General features: G+C 43.0%; 1 protein-coding gene across 1 annotated transcript; it reads left to right on the top strand.

Moving 5' to 3' along the window:
* The first annotated feature begins 2,682 nt into the window (after window positions 1-2,682).
* Window positions 2,683-26,713, top strand: ANKRD22 (ankyrin repeat domain 22). Its single transcript, XM_039223345.1, has 6 exons — window positions 2,683-2,973; window positions 17,377-17,568; window positions 21,405-21,512; window positions 23,839-23,916; window positions 24,837-24,935; window positions 25,195-26,713. The coding sequence occupies exons 1-6, from the start codon at window positions 2,953-2,955 to the stop codon at window positions 25,270-25,272; spliced, it is 576 nt and encodes a 191-aa protein (XP_039079276.1). The 5' UTR covers window positions 2,683-2,952; the 3' UTR covers window positions 25,273-26,713.

Here is a 26,713-nt window from a genome sequence, read left to right as displayed (position 1 = left end):
CTCCCTTGCTCATGCTGTCTCTCTCTCTCTCTCAGAAATAAATAAAACATTTAAAAATAAAAGAAAAGATGAATTAATTAGAGAAACACAGACTGAAGTTTAATAACATGTGTACCTCATGTATACATATGGGAGACCCAGGAAGACTGAGTAAAACCCCTTGAAGTGGCCCAAGCCAATGCCTTAAATACCATCTCCTGCTAAAGAAAAAAGATGTTTGGGGGTGGGAAAAGGTATGGGATGCTACTAGTAAAAGCACAGTAAACAGCCTCAGTTGTCCTTCAGACTTAAGTCATTGTCTTCTCCATTAATTGGAGAATTAATCCCCAGACTTAAGTCATTGTCTTCTCCATTAATTGGAGAATTAATCCCCAAAAGAGATTTAGAGTCAGTCTTCTCTTCCTGAGGGAAAGAGATTTCTTTGCTAAGGGTAAGTGTCCTTTACAGAAAGGTAGCTTCTACTCTGTTTTCAGAGATTCTCCTGTGTGTGCAGACTTTCAAAAACAACCAAGTTGAAAATCCTTATGCCAAAGCCACGTGTTTTAGGGTGACATATTCTGCTCTCCTTCAAGATGCAGTCCAGAGAGAGATGTGGAATCCCGTCAGATGAGTTTGGGTTCAGATAGTGAATTAAAGAAACCTCTTGAGATCAGTCAGGGAGGAAGAAGCATGGAGAAGGAAGCTAGCGGAGAGGTAGTGACAGTGAAGAGGTCTGTCCACACCAGTTAGTTAAAAGAAGTTACAAAAGAAGCTAAAAGGAATTGCAGAAGATTTGCGTAAGAGCGCAAAGTACCCAGCAGAAATAACATTAACGTTTACATCAAAGGGAAAGGCACCTAAAGGTCTTAAGAAGTTTAAGAAATGCAAAATGAAACCAAGCCAAAAGGGAAGTCCACTGCGATTTTAGTGGACATTGCAGACTTCCACCTTCAACAGGAAAATTAGTTAATTCTTTTGTTTTTAAGAAAAATATTTTACTTTTAAGCACTCTCTACACCCAACGTGAGGATGGAATTTGTAATCTCCAGATTAAGAGTCACATGCTCTATGGACTGAGTCAGCCAGGAGCCCATAGAATGGGCTAATTCTCAAACTCCCAGGAGATTGGTCCTAAAGCCAAGTCCAAGGTAAAGTATGTAATTCTTGTTATAACACGTACAAAAATAGCTCCTATGTCCATCAGTGGTGTAGGAAGAAGTTCCCTGAATATATGTGGGCGTAGGTCTTGCATCCTGGCCCTATTTGTGGCCACTGAAGAAACTTCAGTGATCGGAGGAATCCCAACCATTTGCTTGGGATGGCTGAAGGTGTGTGTGAGTGTTCTAGTTCTGGGAGATTTTCACACTTTGCTATGATTGTGTTTAGTGACAGTGTGTGAATATTTGGTACGATATTTAGTATACAAACTGTTTATAATGTTAAAGAGATTTGCCATATTAGAATGTTTGACCAAGTGGCCTGGTGATTCCATTTAAGATATGTAACAGGCTGGGGGCTTGGGTGGTTCAGTTGTTTGAGCATCTGAGTCGTGATTTCGGCTCAGGTCCTGATCTCACGGTTCATGAGATCGAACCCCACGTAAGACTCTATGCTGACAGCACGGAGCCTACTTGGGATTCTCTCTCTCTCCCTCTCTCTCTCTCTCTCTCTGCCCCTCCCCTACTCATTTTCTCTCTCTCTCTCGCAATAAATAAACTTAAAAAATTTAAAATAAAATATGTAATAGGGCAATGGATTTTAGACTTACAATTTTAAAATTGTTGAATATAATAAAATATTTGGCTGAACTTATAAACAGTATTAGAATATTTAAGACAAGTTAATACTTATTATGATAGTAAGTTTATTACATTTATAAGACCACTTAGCTGGGAGAGTATTAATTGCTAGGTTCAGAATTGAAGTGTTTATAAAAGAAAATTAAGTATAGTAACACTGGGCCTCCTTGGTGGCTCATTTGTTAAGTGTCCAACTTCGGCTCAGGTCATGATCTCATGGTTTGTGGGTTCAAGCCCCGTGTCAAGCTCTGCTGACAGCTCAGAGCCTGGAGCCTGCTTTAGATTCTGTGTCTCACTCCCTCTCTGCCCCTCCCCCACTCACGCTCTGTCTCTCAAAAATAAATAAACATTAAAACTATATATAGTACTACTGTAAGTGTAGTTTAAACATTTGAGATAATTCAATTAACTAGGATATAAATGGGACTGATTCTTCAAAGAGGTTAGTTTTTTCAATTTGAGTTGCTTAGGCTTTACTCAAGGATGCCCTTGAAAGTGTATATAAAATAATACAGCTTAAAAATTGACCTTCATCTATCACTTATTACTTTAATTGCTTTATGTTAATCAGGAACATCAAGAAAAAACAAATAACCTTATCTGTGCTTGAAGATTGCAAATAATCCATAGTGACAGTTTTGAAGATTATTTTTCATGAAACTCAAGCCCATGGCAGACATACATGTTCAAACAAGTGAGTTTGGCCATCCCTAGCCTTTCTCAATAGCCACAAAAAACAGATTTCGGTTAGATGGTGTCTTAAACACAGTATCCTATTTTTTTTTCACAGTACCCCATTTTGAGCCCTGAGTTCTTCCTGTCGGCATGAGAACTTCCCTTTCCCTTGACTTTGCTCAGTCTTCCCACATGTCAGTGCTGGCAGAGCAAATATGACTCAGAAACCGGTTCCTCAGGGTTGTAACATTAGATGATACACACTGAGGTCACTATGCTGTAAACCAATGCCTGTGTCTAGCAGGGCTGGGTTATTTAGAAGGTGTGTTGCTGACTGAATTGCTGGAAGAATATTCACAGGTGTGGGAAGAAAGGACTTGCCACCAGCCTTGGCTTCTAGAGATCTCTCTCTGGGCTCGGAAGGATTTTATGTTAATCAGAAATACCTCTAGAAGATTCAAGAAGCTGTAAGGGTGACGCAAATCTGTGAAGGGCCAGGATGGGAATCCTATACTCCGAGGTATGCAAACTTGCTGGAAGTAAGGTACCCAAAGGTGTTCAAAATCGCTCTTGCTTCCCAAATGTAATTTCCTGTTCATAAAATGTCTCCTTTTCTTCTGTTTAGCTTTCTGTGAGAGTGTTAAGTCAAAATGAAGTCCTGTGTGTTAATCTTTTTAATATACTTAATATTATAAGGTAAACCATTTTGCGATTCTAAAACTCTAGCTAGGTAGAGGGCAGTACGATGTATATGTCCCAACATCTAGATGATGTTTGCGAGGGTAATGTAGATCTCTCGGGGACTTAGGAAAATGGAATTAATGGAATTCTGTTTTCCGATGTCAAACATCCAGAAGAAAAGTGAAAATTGTGCTCAACTGGATTTTCTAAACACACTAAAGTAGACCGGCTCTTCTGTGGAAAAGCAGGGACAGAGTGACTACTTTCAGCTTGGTATTTGAAAAGAAATTCACTACCAGCAATTAGAAGTAAAGATTATCCCTGTATGGAAGCGGGACAAATGCAGATATATTTTTTTGATACTTTGAGTTTTTTCTTTTCACATCTGATGGACCCCAAAATGGTTTCTTTCTCCTGTATTGAAAGGAACCTATTAGAATCAAACACATTTTTAAGTAATGTTTCAAAGGAGTACAAGTAATGTATGAACAACAATTACAGACGGCGTGATGATGTGATTCACAACTAACTCCCTTTCCTCTCTAACACAATTAACCGGTTGTCCTGCATTTCATTACAAAATGCTCAACAGAACTTTCTTGGGTGATTCTTCTCCTATTAAAGGCAGTTTCTCTGCCTTTGCAGTTATTTTCAATGCCTGGTGTGTGTGTGTGTGTGTGTGTGTGTGTGTTTATAGCAAATGTACTCTTCGATTTGTTTAAACTTTAGATTTAGGCAATCTAAAGTTTGAGAAACCGAAAAGAGAGGAACTTGTTTAAAAGGCAAGGCCAAGACAGTTTGCTTCATTCACTGTGGCAGAGTGGAGAAACTTACTTTTTCGGGGAGCATCCTAGATGATTCTCAGGGAGGGGATCAATTTACCTCCCTGGGCAGAAACACTTCTCTAGGCTAGTGCTTTTCAAATTTTAATGTGAGTACAGCTCACCGGAGCTCTGGTTCAAATGCAGATTTTTTGTTCTGGAGGTTTGGGTGGGGCTGAAGATTATGCATTTCAATTCCTTGATGCTTATATGGTTGGTCCGAGGACCACACTTTGAGCAGTCAGGTTGTAATCTTGGTTCCAAGAGAAAGTACATTAAAAAAAAAAAAATCTCCCTGCACAGTGCAAATTGTTTGTTTATTGGGTGTTGATTTGGCAGGTAGTTGAGTCAGGGCAAGATATGATGAATTATTTATAAGTATTGTTGGGGAAAAATTTTTTCCTTGGCAAAATTTCTTCTGGTTGGTCTTAGAACTAAACTGACAGCAGACAGATTACAGGAGAAAAATCAAATTTAATTTTGTATGTATGGGAACACTACATCTATGAGAGTTCAAAGGCAAAGGTAAAATGAGGCACACACGCCATCCTGAGCTAAGGCATGGAATAAGGGCCCAGGATTCAATGGAGAGGAGGCAAATTCAAGGGCAAGAAGAAGACATGTTTGACAATTAGACGCGTGCCCTGCCATACAAAAGGTCACTCAGATAAAACTTACCTCTGATCAAAACCCTCATTATGGGAGACACCTTCCATCAAAACTCTTCTTGGCAGTTAAGGGAAGGGCCAACAGTTCCCTTGAGCTTACTGGATCTTGATTGTCTCTAACTCAAAATAAGACTTCACATGCCAAGACTTCACTTCACCCAGGCGCCTTGGCACAGTCGGTTAAGTGTCCGACTTCAGCTATGGTCACGATCTCAGGTGAGTTCGAGTCCCACATCAGGCTCTGTGCTGACAGCTCAGAACCTGGAACCTGCTTCGGTTCTGTGCCTCCCTCTCTCTCTGACCCTCCCCTGCTTGCATTCTGTCTCTCTCTCTCTCAAAAACAAATAAACATTAAAAAAAAAAAAAAAAAGACTTTGCATGCCAAAGTGGAGGCATATCTGGGAGACTTACCCTGAACCCCTTCAGATATATGGAGGACAAAGCAACTTGGAATTTACTATGATGTTTAAAGATAAATTCAAAAGTACAGGTGTAAACACACACATATATACGCACCTCTATAACTCCCTAACATACCTAGAAGCTCATAGGTAATTGTTCAAAGCTTATAACTAATACTGAATCAAAGCTAGTCTAAGGTAGTATTGAAATAGATGTTATGGCCATCCAACTCCATATCACACGTGGAAATAGGTTCTAGGTCCTTCCATCGGACTGCACATTTGTGCACTAACTCTAGTATCCGCGGTATGACACACATGAGCACCTGGGAAGTAAGCCATTTTCAGAAAGAAGATGGTTGCCCACCCTTTTGGCAAATAGTTTCTCAATTTGCAGAATTCCCCATTGATATCATTGGTTTTTTGGTTGTTGTTGTTGTTGTTGTTTAAGGTAAAGGTAGCCACCACTGAGGACAGTAAAGGCAGTGGTAAAATTAGCTTGAGTAGCAGGTTCCTATTAGAAGTGTTTTTTTAAAATAGTTTATCGTCAAGTTGGTTTCCATATAACACCCAGTGCTCATCCCCACAAGTGCCCTCTCCGTGCCCATCACCGCCCTTCCCCTCTCCCCCACCCCCATCAGCCCTCAGTTTGTTCTCAGCATTCAAGAGTCTCTCATGGTTTGCCTCCCTCCCTCTCCCCCACTATTTTCCCCTTCTTCTCCCCCACAGTCCTAGGAGTAAGTGTTAAATCTTTCATACTGTCTCTGTATCGAGGATGCTGTTTCTGGAAAAGAGGTGTTTTTTCTGCTTTCTCACTCACCAGCAGCTCTGACCCTGGGAGGTATTCAGCTAGTGTGAGGCTGCTCTCACTGAGCTCCACTGAAGGGACTCTGGTTGGACTACTGGCTTTAGACACTTCGAATTTCCAGTTGATGGAGCAGTGATATCCCAGAGTACTGGGTGGTAGAGCTGCACCGATTCTGCTGAAGTGTTTGAAGATACTAGATATCTCCAGATACCTCGACTAACACTGTGTTGTTCCATGCCCAGAACTAGAACGATCTGGCTCGAGCAATGGATGTAACTTAATGTGTACTTATTTTTGAGAGAGAGAGAGAGCAGGGGAGGGACAGAGAGAGGGAGACACAGAATCTGAAGCAGGCTCCAGGCTCTGAGCTGTCAATACAGGGCCTGACGCAGGACTCGAACTCACAAACCATGAGGTATTGGCCATAGCTGAAGTTGGATGCTCAACCAACGGAGCCATCCAGGCACCTCTGGAACTGGGTCTTTTAGATGAGAAGAAGGCTTAGCTAGTTTTCTGGAAGCAAGAACTGTAGTTGCATGTGGGAGTTACAGGTGAATGGGGAAAAAAACCCCAACTTCGTCTTATCCTCTGGTGTTTGGATGCATTCGCTCTGTGAGACTCTTTACCTCTGATTTTAGAGAGGCTGAGGAGCTCTGGAGTAATTCTTCAAGTATGGAGATGTAATATGCTCACCTGTCACATAGATGCCAGTCTCTTTTGCCTTGTGCCAGTTGCTCTGCGTTTCCTAAGGTTGAAGAATGTGAACCACTGGATACGAATAGGGCAAGAGCCAGCTAGTCTGGCCCCATTCCCTAGTCCTACACTGCCTGGTCCTACACATTTTTAAAACAGTTTACTTCCAGTGTACTTAACATGCACTGTTACATTAGTTTCAGGTGTACAATATAGTGATTCAATAATTCTAGACATTATTCAGTGCTCATCATAATTAGTGTACTTTTAATCAAAGCACCTATTTAAAAAAAAACTGTTAGGGAAGTTCAACTTCTCACTTTTAAGTGTGAGAAGATTGAGGATGTGGGCTTGTCATTTTTTCTTAGAGCTGTAGTGGGGGAGAAATTCTTTGTCCCTCCACTCACCTTAGGTTGATTGGCTAGACGCCTGTGAATTAGACTGATAACTGAAATATTAACAGAAGAAAAACTAACAGGTGTTTATTAGCATGGGCACTGTGCGAACACGTGGGAGCACCCAGCGATGAGTCATCCTTTTAACTAAAGGGGTGATTAGAACTTGGACTCTTGGGGCGCCTGGGTGGCTCAGTCAGTTAAACGTCTGACTTCAGTTCAACTCATGATCTCACGGCTCGTGGGTTCGAGCCCTGCATCAGGCTCTGTGCTGACAGCTAGCTCAGAGCCTGGAACCTGTTTCGGATTCTATGTCTCCCTCTCTCTCTGAGCCTCCCCTGCTCATGCTGTCTCTCTCTCTCTCTCAGAAATAAATAAAACATTAAAAAAAATTAGAACTTGGACTCTTATACCATCTCAACAAAGGGATGACACATTTTCAGAGGAGCTGTCAGTCACAGCAGAAGGACTTTGAGTTGCTTAGGGTGGCAAACTGTGGACGGCAAATGTATGGGGGCGCTAATGGAAGACAAGGGCTGCTGAGTTAATGTTATGGTGTCTATTCCTTTGGTGTCTTCTCTGGGCTGTCCTTCCCGGCAGAGAGGGGAGGGGAAACCCCTTCTCAAATTTATGTCATGCTTTTAGCTCACTAGGAGGAAGGCAGAGAACGTTCCTTGTTATCTGCTTCTGCTCCTTTGCCTTCAGCTCAAAATAATCGCTATGCCAGTGGTGTATTTTGGGGTGCATATACTGCATGTATATACACATCTATTGAGGAATAACTGATGTAACATTAAAAGCATAATGCCTCCATATTTGTATATACAGCAGTGTTTGTATATTACTGCCAATAATTCCACCATGGCCTTCCTTACCTCTGGGTAGCCATTGTTTGACAGAAGGTCCCAGTGGCCAGGAGGCTGTAAGGGTGATGTTCCTGCTTCCTCTGGGCTCTGCAGTCACCTCTTGGTGGTCTGAGGTGGTAAGGAGATTTCTGTGCTTCTGATCTGCTTGATCTTGGCAGCAAGAACTCACTTTTTCTCCTTCTTGTTGGGGGAAAAGGCTTCTTGCTCTCTCCTGGTTGTCATCACAGACCTCAGAGCTTCTCAGGTCTGAAGTCCGGCAGGGGCCCCACTAACCTCCAGGAGAGAAGACGAGATACGGTCCAGGAGACCTTGCTGGAGAAAAAACCCAAAACAGATAACTATGTTCTGCCTCCATTTCCTCTCATTGCTACTATTCTTCACAGTTCAACTGCTTCTGGTACTTTCCTTCAGGTTACATAAAGGCTGAATGGCCCCAAGTCAACCTTTAAAAAAATCCCTACGCCTTTTTTTATCTGCCTCAAAGACAGAATTTACTAAGAAATTTCCAAATTCCAGCAAGTGAAGAAATGAGTCATCAGAAAGAAAGGCTTGAGATTAATTGTACAAATAAGTAAAACCTTATTTGAACTAAGGTTAGTTCATCTGAAAATGAAAAAAAAAGTCTTTTGTTTTCTCTTTCTTTTTTTATGCTTATTTATTTATTTTGAGAGAGAGAGAGAGAGAGAGAGAGAGAGAGAACACTTCAGCAGGAACAGAATGAGAGGAATAGAGAGAATCCCAAGCAGGCTCCATGCTCAGTGCAGAGCCCCATGTGGGGCTGATCCCGTAACTGTGAGATCACAATCTGAGCCGATATCAAGGGTCAGATGCTTAACAGACTGAGCCTCTTAGGCGCCCCATTTTCTTTTCTTTTTTGGTGGGGGGAGGGAGGAGCACAAGTGAGTGAGGGGCAGAGAGAGAGAGAAAAATCCCATGAGAGGCAGAGAAAGAGAGGGAGAGAGAGTGAGAAAGAGAAGCAGGGCTTGCCCAAAGTGGGACTCATGTTTTACCTGAAGTGGGGCTCGTGTTTCCTGAAGTGGGACTCGAACTCACCATCCGTGAGATCGTGTCCTGAGCGGAAGTCAGGTGCTTAACCCACCCAGGCGCCCCATCTTCTTCTGTTTTCCGAGAAGACATTTCATTAGTGCACCAGGCTCTTTACCTGAATCATTTTGCTTCAAAAAGCACAAATCCTTCTTAGAAATTGTTATGAAACATTTAATATGGTGTAGAGCTTCATCATGAAGATGGTTAATGAGCAACTTCTCCGAGTCCTCTGAAGATCAGGCAGCATTCCACGAGATCTTTCCTTACCCTGGGAATTAGTGAAGTTCCATCAACCTTTAGGAGAATTTGTACCACGGTGAAAGTGGGGTTGGGGGCAACGTCTGGCTCTTAGAGACATTTGTAATGGTGCAAGCAGCTCAGGTATTTCTACATGATTAAAATAATGCCAAGTATTTCCCAGTCATGATATCTATGACACTTGCATTGGTGTAAAACATAATTCTGTTTAAATAACATACACAGAATTTTTAGTTGGTCTTCCACACGCTGAATGTGTCATGTGCTACCCAGAGACAATTCTTAAATTTTAGGGCCTAGGATAGTGAGATGCAAAGTGGGCAGGGGTGGGGTTCTAGCACCAAGTTTGGGGGTATTTTTATTATTTATTTATCTAGTTATTTAGTTGAACTAGAGAGAGAGCTCAAGTTGGGGAGGAGCAGAGAGAGAGAGAGAGAGAGAGACTCTTAAGCAGGCTCCATGCCCAACTCAGAGGCCAATGCATGGCTCGATCTTTTGAGATCATGACCTGAGCAGAAATCAAGAGTTGGACACTTAACCCGCTGAGCCACCCAGGTGCCCCTGGGGTGCTTTTAAAACCAGGCACATGGGAAGACCAAAGTGCACCAAAAGTAGTCCCTGATGTTTCAAATTTCCTGAGTTTCTGATGCTCCTTAACTAATATCAGGTTAAGAGTTGCAGTGTTTCATTAAGGCTTTACTTTTATAATGGGGGCTCTTTTCTTTTACCTTTGCAGTGGTTCTCAACCCTTCCTATACCTTAGAGACCCCCAGGGAACTTTTAAATGACACTAACGCCCCCACCTCACTGCTATACCCCCTTCCCTAGATTCTAATGCTGGTGGCTAGTAGTGGGGCCTGGGTCTGGACTTTAAAAGGGCCCTAATGCATAGCCAGGGTTGAGAGCCATTGGTTCTCATATCAAGGCTACAGGTTGGTTAGAGAGACCAGACTCAATGCACAGGAAGAAGGCCAGTGGGCAGAGTGAGGAGTTGTGTGGTTCATGCTCCAGGTAATATGGATCAAGGAGGTTCCTTGGACACGAGTCATGAAGTGGCTTTGAAGGACACATGGTGCAGCTTGGAAGTCACAGTGGTGGCAAGCACGTAGCTGGGAATGAGGCAGCTAGACTGAAAGAGAGGCCAGAATATGGGGAAGAACAATGGTTGGCTCACAGGGAGGGGCTTTGTACACAAGGAAAAATCCTGACCACCTCACTCTTTTAGGAAATGGGGAACATTAAGCTCAATCTCTGTAAGAATGGATGAAAATTTAAAAAATTATAAAACAAGGTGATGTGATGGACCATACATGGGCAGGGGGAACGGATGGTCAGTGGTTAGGGAAGCCTCTTTGAGGAGGTGACGTGCGGGCCGAGACATGATTTATCCTAGAAAGAGCCAGCCGAACAGCTCACAAGCAAGTGCATACAGAAGACAGAAATGGACGTGGAATGTTCCTGAACTAGCTGGGAAGGATGGGATGCGAGAGAAAAGTTCATTCATTGGTGTGCTCCTTTCATGCTGTGACTTAGTTTTTTTTTTTGTTTTTTGTTTTTAAATATTTTTATTTATTTCTAGGAGAGAGAGAGAGAGAGACAGCATGAGCAGGGGAAGGTCAGAGAGAGAGGGAGATACAGACTCTGAAATAGGCTCCAGGCTCTGAGCTGGCAGTCAGCACAGAGCCCGACGTGGGGCCCGAACCCACGAACCGCGAGTTCATGACCTAAGCGAAAGTTGGACGCTTAACCGACTAAGCCACCCAGGCGCCCCTCTGTGCCTTAGTTTTTGACGTCGCACAGAGTCCAAATCCAGGGGACGCCATCCACACATCAGTGGATGCAGACTCATGCATACTTTTGCTAAAGGCTCTTTCTCTTCAGTTTCCTTTCCACCTTCTCTGCATGTCCACTGAAGTCTCGTGGCCATTTCTGCTTCCATCTGCTTCTTTCTTGTTTGCCATTATTGTTGTATGACAATGGCTTGAAGTCTTTGCTTGTGCCCCTTTCTCTATCTTCTCACTTTCACCCACTCTCCTCCAACGACCCTCTTTTACCTCCTTTGATTCCGGAGCACAATTTCCCCTTTCTTTCTGTTCTCTGTGGTCATCTGCAGTGACCGTAACACCTACAAACGTTTCCTCTCTTCTCTGGACCTCTGCCCCTGCTCCAAATCAGCCACCCAACATGACTTCTCATGACCTCTCAGGAAGAAGCCCAGTCTACAACATTTAGGATTTGGTGACTCTGCCTCCTATCCCAACTCTGTAACTGGTCCCATTTCCCACTAGATCACATGTGCTCACTCTGCTCTAATCCTCTTTTGTGTTTCTATCTGTTTGTCTCTGTTTCCAAATCCATCAGGCTCCACCTGGTTTCCATATGCTGTCGTTCAGTCTGAATCCCAAGGCTCGCTACTCCTCCCAACCCCTTGCCTGACAGATCTGTTTCCAAACCTTTGTTCTTTGTGCCTGTCACTTTTCTCCACCCTTCCCTGACAAAAGGTATGCTAAAGAAAACCCGCAAACCTGTCTTTTAGTCTCAGCCCACTGAAGCTTCTTGATGCATTTCTACATAGCCTCATGCTTCAAGCAATTTCGTATTTTTTGTTCATCTCCTGCAGCGCTTTTCATGATGACTGTCCCAAATCTTCCCCACCATGCTCAAGAGCCTCTTCCATCCCTGTCTCAGTCTTGTCTCCTACGTTATTAACCTGTTCATTTAATTAAACATAATGGCGGTTTGTTGAGTTATCTGTCTATGGCCATTTATTTATGATAGATACATATTGACATAAAGCATGAAGATCAAACTTCAGATTTTTGGGCAAAATTTTTGGCCAATGTAGAAAGTTCTTTCTATCCCAACCACCTGATTTTCCTCCTGTGCTTTGCTTAGAGGCCAGATCATCATCCTGTTTAGTAAGGTCAATGGGTCCACTGCTGTTCTCTCTCTTATCAGCCTTTCATTCTCTTTCATGGCCACATCTGCCCGTCTTCCCTGGCTACTCATATTTTAAATAATTATAAGAGTAGTTTACCTTAATTGAGGGTTTATTATTATAGGTCTGATCTGAGCTAAGTGCTTCATCTATGTAGTCACATTTCTGTGACCTGATAAAGAAAATTTGGTTATTTTTATTTTTTTAAAATGTATATTATTTATTTTGGGAGAGAGGGAGGGAGTGAATGTGCATATAAGCGGGGGAAGGTCAGAAAGAGAGAGGAAGTCAGAGTAACCCAAGGGAGGCTCCATGATGTCAGCACAGAGCCTGACATGGGGTTCGATCCCACAAACCATGAGATCATGACCTGAGCCGAAACCAAGTGTTGGATGCTTAACCAACTGAGCTACCCAGGTGCCCCAAGAAGACATGATTATTAAATCTAGAAGAGAACAAAGCACAAAGAGTCTAAGTAAGGTGTCCAACGAACACTACTCTTAAGTGGTGGAATTGAGATTGGAACCCAAAGTCTCTTTCCAGAGCCTGTGTTTCTGACCACGTGACAACACTATGCCTTCAGATGCATGGAATGAGGACTCGACCGTATTGCCTCCTCTGCGTGCCAGGAGCTCCCTCTTGGCTTTCACAGCCAAAGTGACCATGATTCTTCTCCAGTCACACCCTCTGATTCCTTGTAGGCCATATGCTCAGGCCTCTGTGTTCTGTTTCCTGCCCCCTCACTCTATGAACGTGGGTCTTCGCATAGTCATTCATGATCAAATCCAGTCTTTCTTGACACTTCATACCCTTCAGTCCATCTTCCTTCTTGAAACTTTTCCTTCTTAGCATCTGAACCATATCTTTTTCTGGTCTTTCCTGCAACCTCTCTGACCATTACTTCTTTACCTCTTGGCAAATACTGCCAAATCTAGGTCAGTTTGGAGAAGAATCTGGATACGTAACCAGGAAGGCTTGGACACCAGCTGGCCAGGGTAGAAAGAGGACAGACCAGTGTGCTGAGAGTGTAGACTGTAGCTTAATTGGGGTGCACGTTGAACAAAAGGTAATCTCAAATGCAAAGTCTTATAACCGGAAGACCTTCTGAAGGCTGTTTTTCAAACTGCCTGAAGTAATTAGAGCCAGAAGAATGGATGCATTCTGCAGTCATCCCCTTAATATCCTTCCTGGCAAGGCCACTAATGAGCTGTGTGACTATGGGCGAGAAATACAATCTCCCTCAGTTTCACCAATACAAAATAGGCATAATAATACCCATTATTTTTGGTCAGAGGCTTGTGTGAGGGTTAAATGAGCTAGCTGAAGTACTCAGTAAAAGTTAGCTCATATTACAGCTCACTCATTCACTTACTTATTTACCAAAAAGACATTGAATGCCTACTATGTGTCAGGCATATGCTGGCTGCTGTGACAGAGTGTTCTAGTGCAGACACAGTTTCTGCTCTCATGTAGCTTACAGTCTAGCTGGGGAGATAGCTGTTAGTAATACTCGAGCCTTTCTTTACTTAGATCGAGGGTACAGATGAGGCGGTGGTGAGAGGTGGAAGTTGAAAAGACAGGATTTGTGGGATCTGAAGAATCACATGTCAGCTGGAGGACAGCATCCTAACCCAGTTGGTCATTAAGTGACCAAAGTTTTCAGCAGGGCAAGGACAGGAAGCTGCAGCCTTTGGCGGATGGACTGGGGGCTGGAAAGGGGAGACAGGAGGAAGCAAGGTCAGTTATCCACTGGTCTTGCAACAGTCCTGATGAGAACGACAAAGATCTGAACTAGTGATTTGCCAGTGAGAATGGACAGAAGGGCACCAGGGGATAGAAGTACCATGACAATTTCCCAAGTTCTCCGCTGGTTTCTTCCTCACCCAGAATTCCCCAAGTTCCAGAAACTTCAGAGACCAACAGAATTCATGATAACTCTTCCCTCAATGCAAATGGACAGTCTCTTCCTCTTTCTGGGCCCTAGGTTCTCTATTGGCCTTCCCTTTGGTCCTGGTCAGTGCTTTCATGACTCTAAGCTGCCCCCTGCTGGAGACTGGGAGTTTACAACTGCGCAGAACCTTTACTGTGGTTCCCTCCACCAGCCACTTACTTGTGTGCCCTGAACCAGGACGACACTTTTCTTCTCAAATGCAGGGACTCTGTGCCTGGGATATGGGTAGCTTAGGAAACATTAAAAGATAAAATCAAGTTAGTATTTTAAAGATGGTTACTTGAATAGGATTAAGGAAGAATTCAGATGCGCTGGGTGTCTCTTGAAGCAAACTGTCTACTTTTCCCTTCCTCCTTTCTGTTGACTCTCAGTAAAGACATTTGAGGACCCCATGCAGGGGGAGTTTTATTTGGTGTCCAGTGGGAATGTGGGCTCAGCACTGTCAAAGCTTTAAATGTTTTATTAATTAAAAGAGGCTGAGAAGCTTGATGACTGCGTGAAATATTCCAGTATTTTTAACGTTGTAATTTAAAATCTTAAGAAAGGAAAATTATAGCCACCTGCTTTCAAGTTCTGTATGCTGGACTATGGGTAACCAGCTACCAAATGCTGGTCCTATAAATGATGAGTAGTTATCTGTGGCAAATTTTAGCCGATTTACAGTAAAATTTAAAAAAGAAGAAAAAAAAGACAGATTTTTCCATATAGCAAAATCCATCTCATATAAACGGTGGCTTTTTTTCCTCTTCTGTGATTGTGTCCTTAGAAATTTTGTTAAAACAGTTTTGTTTTGTCCTTACATTTATGTTAAAACATCTTTTATTTTACTAAATGCTGCTGCTGTTCCTCATGCATTCAACTGGCAAAATTAAGAGTTTGCGACTAAACATTGCCTGTTGCCTTTCGTTCCATTTTGTTTTTTATTTAATCTAAGTGACTGGGTGCTGCTGCTAAGTTAAAGACTGAATGTTTTTGAGCAGTATTTGTGCTTCGAAAGGACCACTCCATGACGTGACATGAAGTTGATGGGGCCGGTGCATTAGCTGGAGAGAGACTTGAGGGTGACAGTCACAGGGTGTGATAACAAAAAGGAATTTTGTTTCTTTTTTTTTTTTTTTGCTTCATGACTGAGGACACCAAGACACACGAGGGGGAGAGATTTGTCCATGGTCATCAGGCAATTAGTTGCAGAACCACGACTATACACCAGTTTGCTGACAGCAGATATGTGCCCTTTCCAATGCTCTGGTCATTTGCACATCAGCCCTACAGAATCCAGAGCCACTGCTAAGTCCAGCTGGTGACAAGGCCTAGGCAAGGGGTGACTTCAGGTAGCAGAAGGGGGATTTGTGTGATTGTGCATTTCTACTGCATTTGGGACCCCAGTCTCATGCCCGTGTCCTTTCGGGCCACAACAGTTTGTCTCTTATCTACTATGGAGCTGACTTTCCTCTGCGATGTTTCTCTCATGAGTAGGGCCTTGGGTTTAAAAGTATCTTAATTTTAGGGCGCCTGGGCGGCTCAATCAGTTAAGCATCCAGCTCTTAATTTCGGCTCAGGTCATGATCTCACAGTTCATGAGTTCAAGCCCCGTATCGGGGGGCTCTGTGCTGACAGTGTGGAGCTTGCTTGGAATTCTGCCTCCCTCTCTCTCTGCCCCTCCCCTGCTTGTGCACATATGTGCTCTCTCAAAAATAAATAAACTTTTAAAAAAAGTATCTTACTTTTAAAAGTTCCCTGATTATGATATTTGGCTATGTTAGAAACATGAATCTATCAGCAAAGGTGTCACTCCGCTTTCTCATTCATGCTTATTACCCAAATCTATGCTTCTTTAACATGGTTTTCTTATTGGTAAGTGTGTGTGTGTGTGTGTGTGTGTGTGTGTGCTTATGCTATATTCCCAACTGGTAAGCACATTTCACATGGTTAAGAGTATTTTGTACACCTGTGCCCAGCAACTGTGGCTGCCACACAGCTGAAGTCTGACCTTGTTACCAAATTACAGAATGACTGAATAAGCAGTAATAATAATTTCCATAAATTAACAACCATCTATGCCAGTGCCAGGTTTTATTCCAAGTGCTTTTTGTTTCATACTCTCTAATTAAAATCAGTCCAAGAATATTTAGTATTTGCCTACCACGTGCCATTGCTGTGTTGCATACTGGAGGTATGAATTGAATAAATTCAGATATTAAATGGAATGATATAACCTCTCTCCACATGACGCTGACATCCTGAACTCCAGTGCCTTCCCGCACTGACTGCTGCTGCCTGAACCCCTCCCGATTCGTGCTGGCCTGCACCACGTGATTATAAGTAATCAAGACAAGAGTGGACAGTTACGCCAGTTGCTGTGAAGCAGTGCTGGAGTCGGGAAAGACCCAATAAAGTAAAAATTAAGTGATGACACGAAGGACGGGTCAGCAGGCAGCTAGGTGAGCAGAGAGGGAAAAGGTGTTTTGTGCAGAGGAGGCAGTTAAGTGACGGGGTCCAGATGGAAGAAACCAAACATGAGGTATGAAAACAGAGGTATGAGGTCCAGAAGGAAAGTGGAGCAGGTGGGGAAAGTGGGCAAGGGGAGGTCGGCTTAGGTCTTGCTGTTAAGCTCCCATCATGCTTTGCAAAGCCCCTTTTGACACTTTCTAAATAAAAAGCACTGAATCCAGTTAACGATGTCATTTGTTATTTATATATTATCTGTCTAAAATGGGTCTTTTCCAGAGGGCTGGTTTCCTTGAGCACAGGGAGCCATATGTCTTTATTTTATCACCCAGTGCTCCCCTACGTTCCTCTGATGTGCCTCTTCTGTATTCAGTGAAATCCTGCTTTTCTGACAGACATCATCCTTCCGTGAGCACAGCCTTCCCTGCGGAGTTGAATCTGCAATATCGCTTCCATTTATTCACTCATTCCGTGAACACATCTGTATGTCAAGCAATTTAGGAAATTGTTGAGGGGTTCATCATGGACTTAGGCTCGTTCCAGATTTAAGGCTTGGCATAATGGAGACCAAATATCTCATCCAAAAAGCAATACACAGTAAAACCTTGGATTGTGGATAACTTGTTCTATGAATGTTCCGCAAGACAAGCAAACATTTCTAATAAATTCTAACTTGATAAATGAGCGATGTCTTGTAATACGAGTGGTACATGATGCTGAATGTCACATGGTCCCAACTGAGCCAATGGGTCTTAAAATTTGCTTTGATGTACAAGCGCCTTGGATGACAAGCATGTTTCTGGAATGAATTATGCTCGCAAACCAAAGTTTTACTTGTATTACAATTTGGAGAGACTGGAGTTTTCAGTTATCGGGTGGTGATTTCTCTCTTATGGGGTTTGCATTATACCTGTATTTCAAGATCTGCTTTTGTTCTTCCCCTCGCAGCCCATCTGCCAGGCGGCCTACCAGAATGACTTCGGTCAAGTGTGGCGCTGGGTGAGAGAGGACAGCAGCTGCATCAATGTGCAGGATGGCTTCAATGGAGACACTCCCCTGATCTGTGCTTGCCGGCGGGGGCACCTGAGAATCATTTCCTTCCTTTTAAAAAGAAATGCTGATGTGAACCTCAAAAACCAGGTGAGGCCATCACACATGAGTGGGCAGAGCAATTGACTGTAGCAATCTTTTCTGCTTACAGCAATAGAGGTGGTGGATGCCATTTTCTCGTGGCCTGTAGCTCCTGATAATATATATTTTTTTGCTTTACTTTAAAGGGACTGACACATACTATTCTAGGCTGAAAAGCCAAATAAATCATAGTTCAAACAGCAGGCATATTTTGTTGTTAATTATGTCCTTGTACTTCTGAAAAGAAGGGTCCATTCATTTGACTAGTTAGAGGTTTTCCTTTCTCTTCCTCTTCCTCCCCATGCTTTTCCCTACCTTCCTGCTTCCCTCTTCCTGCTCCTCCTCCTCATGATTCCAGAAGGGATGGGAAAGATTTCCTGAAAAAAAAAAAATACTGACCTGGTGGTGCTATTTCATTAGGTTTTTACCTACTGGGTCAATATTCTCCGGAAGATCCTACAGTTCGCTTATAGGATTAAAGAAGGCCAGTTAGATATTTGCCAAGGACAAACAAGGTCATGAGCCAGAGGCTCCCTGAAGCCACACAGAGAGGCAGAAAGACTGTAGGTAAGGATGCAGTGTTGCTGATGCAACTCTCAGAATCAAGGAATAGCAGACTGTATGTGCATCGCTGTGAACTTCCTTCCGAACACCTTCGAACAGCCAGTGTCTGCATCCGAGTAAAGATAACATTTAAAGTACACTGAGTAAATATAAAAAGTCATTATTTGTATTCTGAGTGCCCTGTTTCCACTTACACTCAGTGAGGAAAAACAGCCTGTAAGGCCCCACTTGCCCCCTTCTGAGTCAGTATCAAGACCAGGTCCATTGGAGCAATCACGTATTATCAGAAAGTGGATCACTACTGGAAATTCTTGTTTGTACTATTTTTTGCTTGGTTGAGCTTGAAAGCAAGGCATGCCTGCACCAAGTGCGACAGTGATGCAGCTTAGCGGACTGTGACACTGTCTCCCCTGAACACAGCTGGAGGGCCAAGTGTGTGTGCTTGTGGCGAGTGGGCGTGGTGAGGCAGGTGTCTGTGGGTGCACATCCTCTGTCTGGGGGATGGGCTCATTTGGGAGCTGAGGGATGGAGATGTTGAATGGCACAGGGATGGGACCGAGACGGTGAGAATCTCAGCCAGGCTGTTGGCATCCTCTGGTACCAGGAACCTCTGCAGAAGGACCGTAGGGATACTTAGATAAATAGGGATTTTATCAGAAGAAGGGTTCAGTTTGCATTTTTTATTCTTAAAGCATTTTTAATGATTTTTAAATATTTAATCTTTCCCAAGCATGAATCTTTGTGCATTAATAATTTAACCAGTGCCTTCTCATATCTTTAAAAAATTTTTTTAAATGTTTTTATTTACTTTTTTATTTCTGAGAGAGAGAGAGACAGCGACAGCATGAGCAGGGGAGGGTCAGAGAGAGAGGGAGACACAGAGTCCAAAACAGGCTCCAGGCTCTGAGCTGTCAGCACAGAGCCCGACGCGGGGCCCGAACCCACAAACCGTGAGATCATGATCTGAGCCAAAGTCGGATGCTTAACCGACTGAGCCACCGAGGCATCCCTCATATCTTAAATCTATGTGTATAAGTCATTTTCAGAAATATATAAAGGCCTTGAAATAAAATAAAAACGTCTGTGCGTAATTCACATGCACATGCCTAATAGAGAACATTAAGTCTATGCAGAACACATTAAATTAAAACATAAATATGCCTTTTTATTTTGGTCTGTCAGCTTGACCAGGATTAAAAAAGAAAATCAAGTATTGATCAGGAAAGAAGTTTAAACATTTTTAATGTTTATTTTTGAAAGAGAGAAAGAGAGAGCAAGCAAGTGAGCACAAGCAGGGAAGGAGCAGAGAGAGAGAAAGACATAGAATCTGAAGCAGGCTCTAGGCTTTGAGCTGTCAGCACAGAGCCAGACTTGGGTTTGAACTCACAGACTGAGAGGTCATGACCTGAGCCAAAGTCGGAGGCCCAAACAACTGAGCCACCCAGGCACCCCAGGAAGGAAGTTTAAATTGTTATGATTTTCTCGGAGCAATATTTAGCAGAATATGAAAAACATTCATACATTTCATGTCAGCAATTATGCTTTTATAAACTTTTGCTAAGGCCAAATTTGGAAATGTTGACAAACTTCATGAATGAAAATGTTCAAGCAGTATAATGTATGCAAATACAAAGTTAAAAACTTGGAATGTCCAACAGATAGAGTTTGGTTAAAATAAATTAGAATAGCTGCATTCAATAGAAAGTCAGGCAGCCATTATAGGCCTATGTTTAAAGTTTTTCAATGGCATGAAAAAATGCACGTAGTCTAAATTTTAATCGAAAAGGAAAGAGATCAGATTTTGTGCATGCAGCATGGTCCTACATTTTAAAATTCCACATACAAATTTTAAAAGACTGGAAGAAAATACAGCCAAAATGTCAACCATTCTTCCTGGGCCGTTTGATAATGGGCAATTTTAAATTCTGTCATTTCATCCATGTCTAGTTTACAAAATTTGTACAGTGAACAGATCTATCTTAATATCAAGAAAAACCCAAAATGTATTCTTATTTAGGAACATTGTCTCCACCCCCAAGTGGAAATTAACCTGTCTCTTCTCTTTTTCTCTCTGTTCTCATTGATTTGGTTGGGACTTCAATCACCATCGCTTGTTCTGTGTTATATTTATTGTGTTGATTCCTGTCTACCTTTGATTATGAGGCCCTGAGGCTTTATGTCCCCCACGACCCCCAGAAGCTTAAGTCTATCAACCTGACACATGCTAACATATGCGAAGAATTACACTGCCTTATTTCCATTCTTCCAGCACTGCCTGTATGCCCATAGGAACGGTGGAAATACACCACGTGGTTAAGATTTCCCGGTAAACAAACCACAGAATGAATAATTGTACACTCTAGATGGTTCAGGGTTAACTATAGCTTTTCACATGGAAATCAGTCTTATGTTTGTATCACAATGTATTTCTCCCCAAAACATGCATATGAGAATCTATCATTTTCTAAAATATAATTGTCAAATTGGCGCTTATAGAACACCCATTGCTCATCCCAACAAGTGCCCTCCTCAATACCCATCACCCATTTTCCCCTCTCCCCCACACCCCTTTCCACCCTCAATTTGTTCTCTGTATTTAAGAGTCTCTTGTGGTTTGCCTCCTTCTCTCTCTGTTTCTATTTTTTTCCCCTTCCCTTCTGCCACGGTCTTCTGTTAAGTTGAGAATCTATCTTGTGATGATTTGTAAACTGTGCTTCTCACCTGTTGTCTTTCTGTGTCCCCTCCCCCACCCCGGCTGGTTTTTCAGACTGTACTATGTCCCACATTCTGGTCAATGGAAACCTGGCTTTATTAATCAGACACATTCCACAGAAAGAGGTGCCATGGGTACCATAAAAATAAAAAGCACAAACTAAACTTTTAAAAAAATAATGAGTCTTGGGGCACCTGGGTGGGGGGCTCAGTGGGTTGAGCATCTGACTTCGGCTCAGGTCGTGATCTCACGGTTAGTCAGTGAGACTAACTGCATCGGGCTCACTGCTGTCAGTGCAGAGACTGCTTGGGATCTTCTGGCCCCTGCCCCTGGCCCCTCTCCTGCTTGCACCCTCTCTCTCACAAATAATTTTAATTACTTAAAATTTTTTTTAAGTGAGCTCCACTGCCCAACGTGGGGCTCAGACTCATAACCCTGAGATCAAGAGTCATATTCTCTACCGACTGAGCCAACCAGGCGCCCCACAAACAAAACTTCTTGTTACAGTGATCTGAAACTATGAAATTTGAGACTAATATTAACAGCAAATCCTTTTCTTAATTTTCAGAAACAGAGAAACTGCTTGCATTATGCTGTGAAGAAAAAATTTACCTTCTTTGATTACCTCCTCATTATCCTCTTAATGCCTGTTCTCCTTATTGGGTATTTCCTCATGGTGAGTACAACGTGCCTGTGATCAGAGGCTGAACGGGGAGGAGACAAAAGCATGACTCATCAAGTTTGGCTGGGCCAGTCGTATGCAAAGAAATAGTAACAAAAATAAGCTCTTGGTTTGCATTCTAAAAATGTACTTCCTTTTTTTTTTAAAAAATATTTATTTATTTTGAGAGGGAGGGAGAAAGAGAATGAGAGCAGGGGAGAGGTAGTGAGAGAGAGACAATCCCAAGCAGGCTTCGTGTCAGCACAGAACCCCATGTGGGGCTCGAACCCACGTGCCGTGAGATCATGACCTGAGCTGAAATCAAGAGTCAGACGCTTCATCGACCGAGCCACCCGTGTGCCCGCCCCTTTTGTTTCCCCCAAAGAACAACAGCTCTGTACTGACTCATGACTCATTCCCTTTTTTCCATCTGGTTCCCCAGGGGCCGGTTCCACCTTTGAGAGATGACTCAACACCTATGTCACTTACTCCAATTAAATGACCAAGCTCCCTTCTCCTTACAGCTAATAGACCGTGAGTGGTAGTTGACTTTGCTGACATGAGTTCCAGGACACAACCTGCCAGATGGAAGTGTCATTATTAGCTCCTTGTGTATCTGTTACAGAAATTGAGGGACTCTAATTAGATATGATAGAGTTGATTTGGAGGCTTGGATTTATGGGGAAAAGAAAACTGTAAGTCACTGATAAACACATACTCTGTTTATACCCTGGAAAAGTTCTTGAAAAAGTAATTGTGTGTTTAGTACATGGCATTTGTAGTTTCAGGGGTGGTGAGGGATCTTCCATTCATTTTCAAAATGATCGCAAGGATGATTAGCAAGAGTCATTCAGAATTTGTTGAGTCACAATGCTGCTTTCTAAGATGATTGGAGGTTCAAAAGCTGGAGGCCTTGGCAGAAACACTAATTGTGATGAATCACCCCCTCTTAATGCACATTTTCCTACTTGTTCATGGGGCCTGAATCTGTACAGTTGAGATGCATATGGCATAAGTGACTGGAGAGGAAATTTCAGAGGAAGGGACCAGGAAGGACTGTGTCACTTCTGAGAAAGGCAGTGTAGATGTGGACAGGAAGAAGACGGGGTGGGGCTTTCTGTATGGCCAAGGGGCTCACCTCGGGGACTGCTGGGACAGCTGTGCTCCCTAGCAATGGGATGTTGGGGGGATGCCCAAACTGTCCTGTGGTCAAAGTCTCAGAGGACTGGGTAGGAAAAGTGGATTTTTGAGGAGCTTGGTTCATTTCATTTCTTCGTTTTACCCCCCAGCACATACTTGCTGAGGACCTACTATGTGCAGGCACTGTGCTGGGTGTGAGGGATGAACCCAGAAGGTGTAGTCCTGTCCTTGTAAGAGTTCATTAGAGAGCGGTGAAGAATGGACCAGTAATGAAATATGGCAGAAACACACTTCAAATTACTATGAAGTAGGTACTCCAGGGAGGTGATCAATGAAATGAGAGCTCAAAGAAAGATTTCAGCTCACCAGGTAGGTCAGGGAAAGCCTCCTGGAGGAAGAGGAGCTTGGGCTGGGATACTAAACATGCATTTTAAAAATAAAATAAAATAAATTAAAACAGGGCTCCTGGGTGGCTCGTTTGATTAAATGTCCAACTCTTGATTTTGGCTCAGGTCATGATCCCAGGGCTGTGAGATCGAGCCCTGTGTTGGGCTCCGTGCTGAGCGTGGAGCCTGCTTGGGATTCTCTCTTTCTCCTTCTGCCCCTCTCCCTGCTTATAGTCTCTCTGTCTCTCTCTCTCTCTGAAACAAAATTAAAAACATTTTTAAAAAAATAGATTTACCAGGCAAAGAAGACAAGAAGAGTCTTTGGGCGGAAGGAACATCTAGAGCAACTGGGGAGGCTAAACGACTAGTAGAGGCCAGTGTGGCTAGCACGGGGTGACCTGGGAGGTACAGCGTGAGCAAGGACCAGAGGTGGAGGCCCAAACAAACGGGGCCCTACAGGACAGGCTGGGGAGTTTGCCTGTGCCCTCAGAGCACGGGACAGTCTAGTGGGCTCTGAGCCAGGGAGGGAAAGTCTGGTCCCTGCGCCCCAACCTCAGTAGGATTTGGCAGGTCTGGCGTGGGCATTTCTAAGTTCGTAGGTGCCCGCACTGCTGTTCCAGGACCACACGCTGAGCACCACGGCTTTACCTGATTGGTCCTGGAGGGGGTGAGGAAGTGGGGGAGGTTTTAAGAAAGATGCATAGAGGCATAGAGGTGTCGGGATTAACGTAAACCCTGTTGAGTAGAATGGTCCAGGCCCACGATGGAGAAAGTATTTGTCAATGAACCTCCTCTTAACTTGCTGTTTGTAACAGGTGTCAAAGACCAAGCAGAACGAGGCTCTTGTTCGAATGCTACTTGATGCTGGCATCGAAGTGAATGCTACTGACTGTGTAAGTTCGTGCATTTAGTCATCTTGAAATGACACTCAGAATGGTATTTGCAGGCCGAGCATTTGTCACCTACAAAGTTACTTGCTTTGTTTTCCTAGACATGTCTACATTTTCCTTGTCTTTCTTTGCATTTCATTTTTCCTTCTTTCTGTTTTCACTGCTAGTCAGGTGAGCTAGGAGTTGGTTAGATGCTGCCTAAACTCATGGGGACCTTTATTGACTGGAGGACAGTTTTAGAATTTTTTAAAAATGTTTTTAATTTATTTTGAGACAGAGGGGGAGCATGAGTGGCAGAGGCACAGAGAGAGAGAGAGAGAGAAAGAGGGAGGGAGAGAGCATCCCAGGCAGGCTCCATGCCATCATGCCTAATGCAGGACTCGATCCCAACAACCATGAGATCCTGACCTGAATTGAAATCAAGAGTCTGATGTTCAAATGACTGAGCCACCCAGGTGCCCGGACTAGAAGACATTTTTAAAAGTACTGCCCCACCTTTGGTGAGAAGTCACGGGAAATGGAGGTTCTGCTAACAAATTTCCATCCTCAGTGGTTAAGACACTGGAGTCTAAGTGCCTATGAGTAAACCCAGGCTTGTCACTTAAAAAATATTTTTTAATGTTTATTTATTTTTGAGAGAGAGAAGGAGACAGAGCACAAGTGTGGTGGGGCAGAGAGAGAGGCAGAGAGAGAGGGAGAGAGAGAATCCCAAGCTGGCTCAGCATTGTCAGCACAGAGACCAACACGGAGCTCGAACCCATGAACCGTGAGATCTTGACCTGAGCTGAAGTTGGATGCTTGACCGACTGAGCCACCCAGGCGCCCCGACACATCCTAAGATAGGAGTAGTGCTTGCTGAAGAAGCCACCTGTTGGGTCCGTAGAGCCCAACGATGAGCTCACTGTTGGTCCTTTATGTTTCAGTATGGCTGCACGGCACTACATTACGCCTGTGAAATGAAAAACCAGAATCTCATCCCTCTGCTCCTTGAAGCTCATGCAGACCCCATGATAAAGAATAAGGTAAGAATCTGTGGACGTGGTCCGACGTCCTTCCAGCAACATTATCTTCTAACTGCGGCTGTGTGTTGGAGTGAGTTAATTGCCCCTGCTGTTGTTAACAGCAAAGCTAGTTGTCCTCATTAAGGAATTACGTTATCCTATTACTGTTAGAACCAAATGACCTTTAAAGCCTTTGCCAAGCCCGTGAGTCAGCGGTCTGGACTGTTTACTAGAACTTTTGCATTGGAGATAAATGACCGTGCTTTCTTTTTCTCCACAGCGTGGCGAGACTTCGCTGGATATTGCACGGAGACTAAAGTTTTCCCAGATTGAGTTAATGCTAAGGAAAGCTTCGTAATCCTACTGGCCTCACATGGAGAAGTAGAAAAATTTAAAACACCGTATTCGATCTCCATTTTGGACAATTGGTTGGTGGACCGCTCAGCCTGGATGCCACAGTTTTATGGTTACCATGGGTAACCACAATGGTGGTTGCCATGGTAACATTTTGGGGAAAGCTTTGTATTTATAATTTGTGGGATTTTTTGCCCAGTGGAGTTCACCATGGTCATAATCCTTCTTAGGAGAAACACTCAAGTGGTTGGAGTTTCCGCTTTGGTCAAAAAAAGGTGACATTTCAACCTCAGTTTGTCCTGAAGAAGAGGATCGCGGTTGGCTGGTTCCGTTTTCTCTTCTCAGGTGTGCCGCTCTGACCAAGAAGTGATCCTGTCTATATCACACCCAGAAAACAACTGTTTCTCTCCGTCCTTCTGAGTAGTAAGAGAGCGATTCAAAGTATATATATTTGTATAGAATGATGTGTTGGGGGTGGGGGGAGAGCTTCATATGTAAATATTCATTTGGTGAAACAATTTCAATAAAGCCATCTATCAGTCATCAGGGGTGGGGGTATTTATGCCACAGTGACTGGGAAATCCTACAAGTCAAGGCTTTTTCTTTTTCTTTCCAAGAGCCAAGTTAACTAGAATACCTCTGGACATTTTGCTGTCAGCTTATAAGTAAAAGCCGTCCTGATTGTGAACAAAATTATGTAACTATCAAGATGTTTGTTCAAAAATATCTTTATGATTCTCTCGTGAATGGTCAGGCAGCTACTAAGGTTGTTCATTCTGTTTATTTTCATTGATAAAATTGAAAATATTATTGTTAACTGTTGGACCAAGGATTTCTTTACAGGAAATGGAACAGTAGATGAGGTGGTATCTGGATTATACTTCCAGAGGGGGAGAGAGTGCATATCTAAATATATTTCTCAAGTCCTTTGTCAATGACACAGAGTAGAAATAAATGCATTTGAAAAATGATCGAATTAGCAAAACAAGACTGAATCATTAATATATTTAGACATGGACTAAAGTGTAGACATATTACACACTGTATGAAGTAACAAATGAACAGTCTAAGAGGAAAAGATTTACCATCCTTGAACAGAACAAAGGGTTAATGAAAATCAAATCCAGAATATTTATTGAACTATGTACAGAGCTTTAAGGTATATATGTCTTGTGAGGGAAATAGGAGTGTGTAGATACAGTTCAGAAGCCCTTAAGTGTCTCTTAAATTATTTAAGATACATTGCACTGAATGGAGTTAGCAGCTGACTCTGGGGAACTGAATAAACAAATGAACTTGACACACCAGTAAACCTTCAACACGCACCTGTGTACCTTCAATTTGGTTTGCAAAATTCCGTTATTACTCATGTAATCTGTAAATGCCATCTTTGAAATGATGTGAAAATTGATCACTTTCTAAAGAAATAAATCCAGATTTGTGAA

This window comes from Hyaena hyaena, unplaced genomic scaffold, assembly GCF_003009895.1.
Source record: "Hyaena hyaena isolate Hyena2069 unplaced genomic scaffold, ASM300989v1 scaffold_1329, whole genome shotgun sequence".
Lineage (NCBI taxonomy): Eukaryota > Metazoa > Chordata > Mammalia > Carnivora > Hyaenidae > Hyaena > Hyaena hyaena.
Note: the sequence above shows the minus strand (reverse complement) of the source record. Positions and strands in the feature narration are given on the sequence as shown.

Coding starts and splice junctions, on each gene's coding strand:
- ANKRD22 (XM_039223345.1), top strand. CDS start 2,953: ATGGGAATCCTATACTCCGAG. Junction 23,917..24,836: donor AAGTGAATGCTACTGACTGT/GTAAGTTCGTGC, acceptor TTTATGTTTCAG/TATGGCTGCACGGCACTACA. Junction 24,936..25,194: donor ACCCCATGATAAAGAATAAG/GTAAGAATCTGT, acceptor TTTTCTCCACAG/CGTGGCGAGACTTCGCTGGA.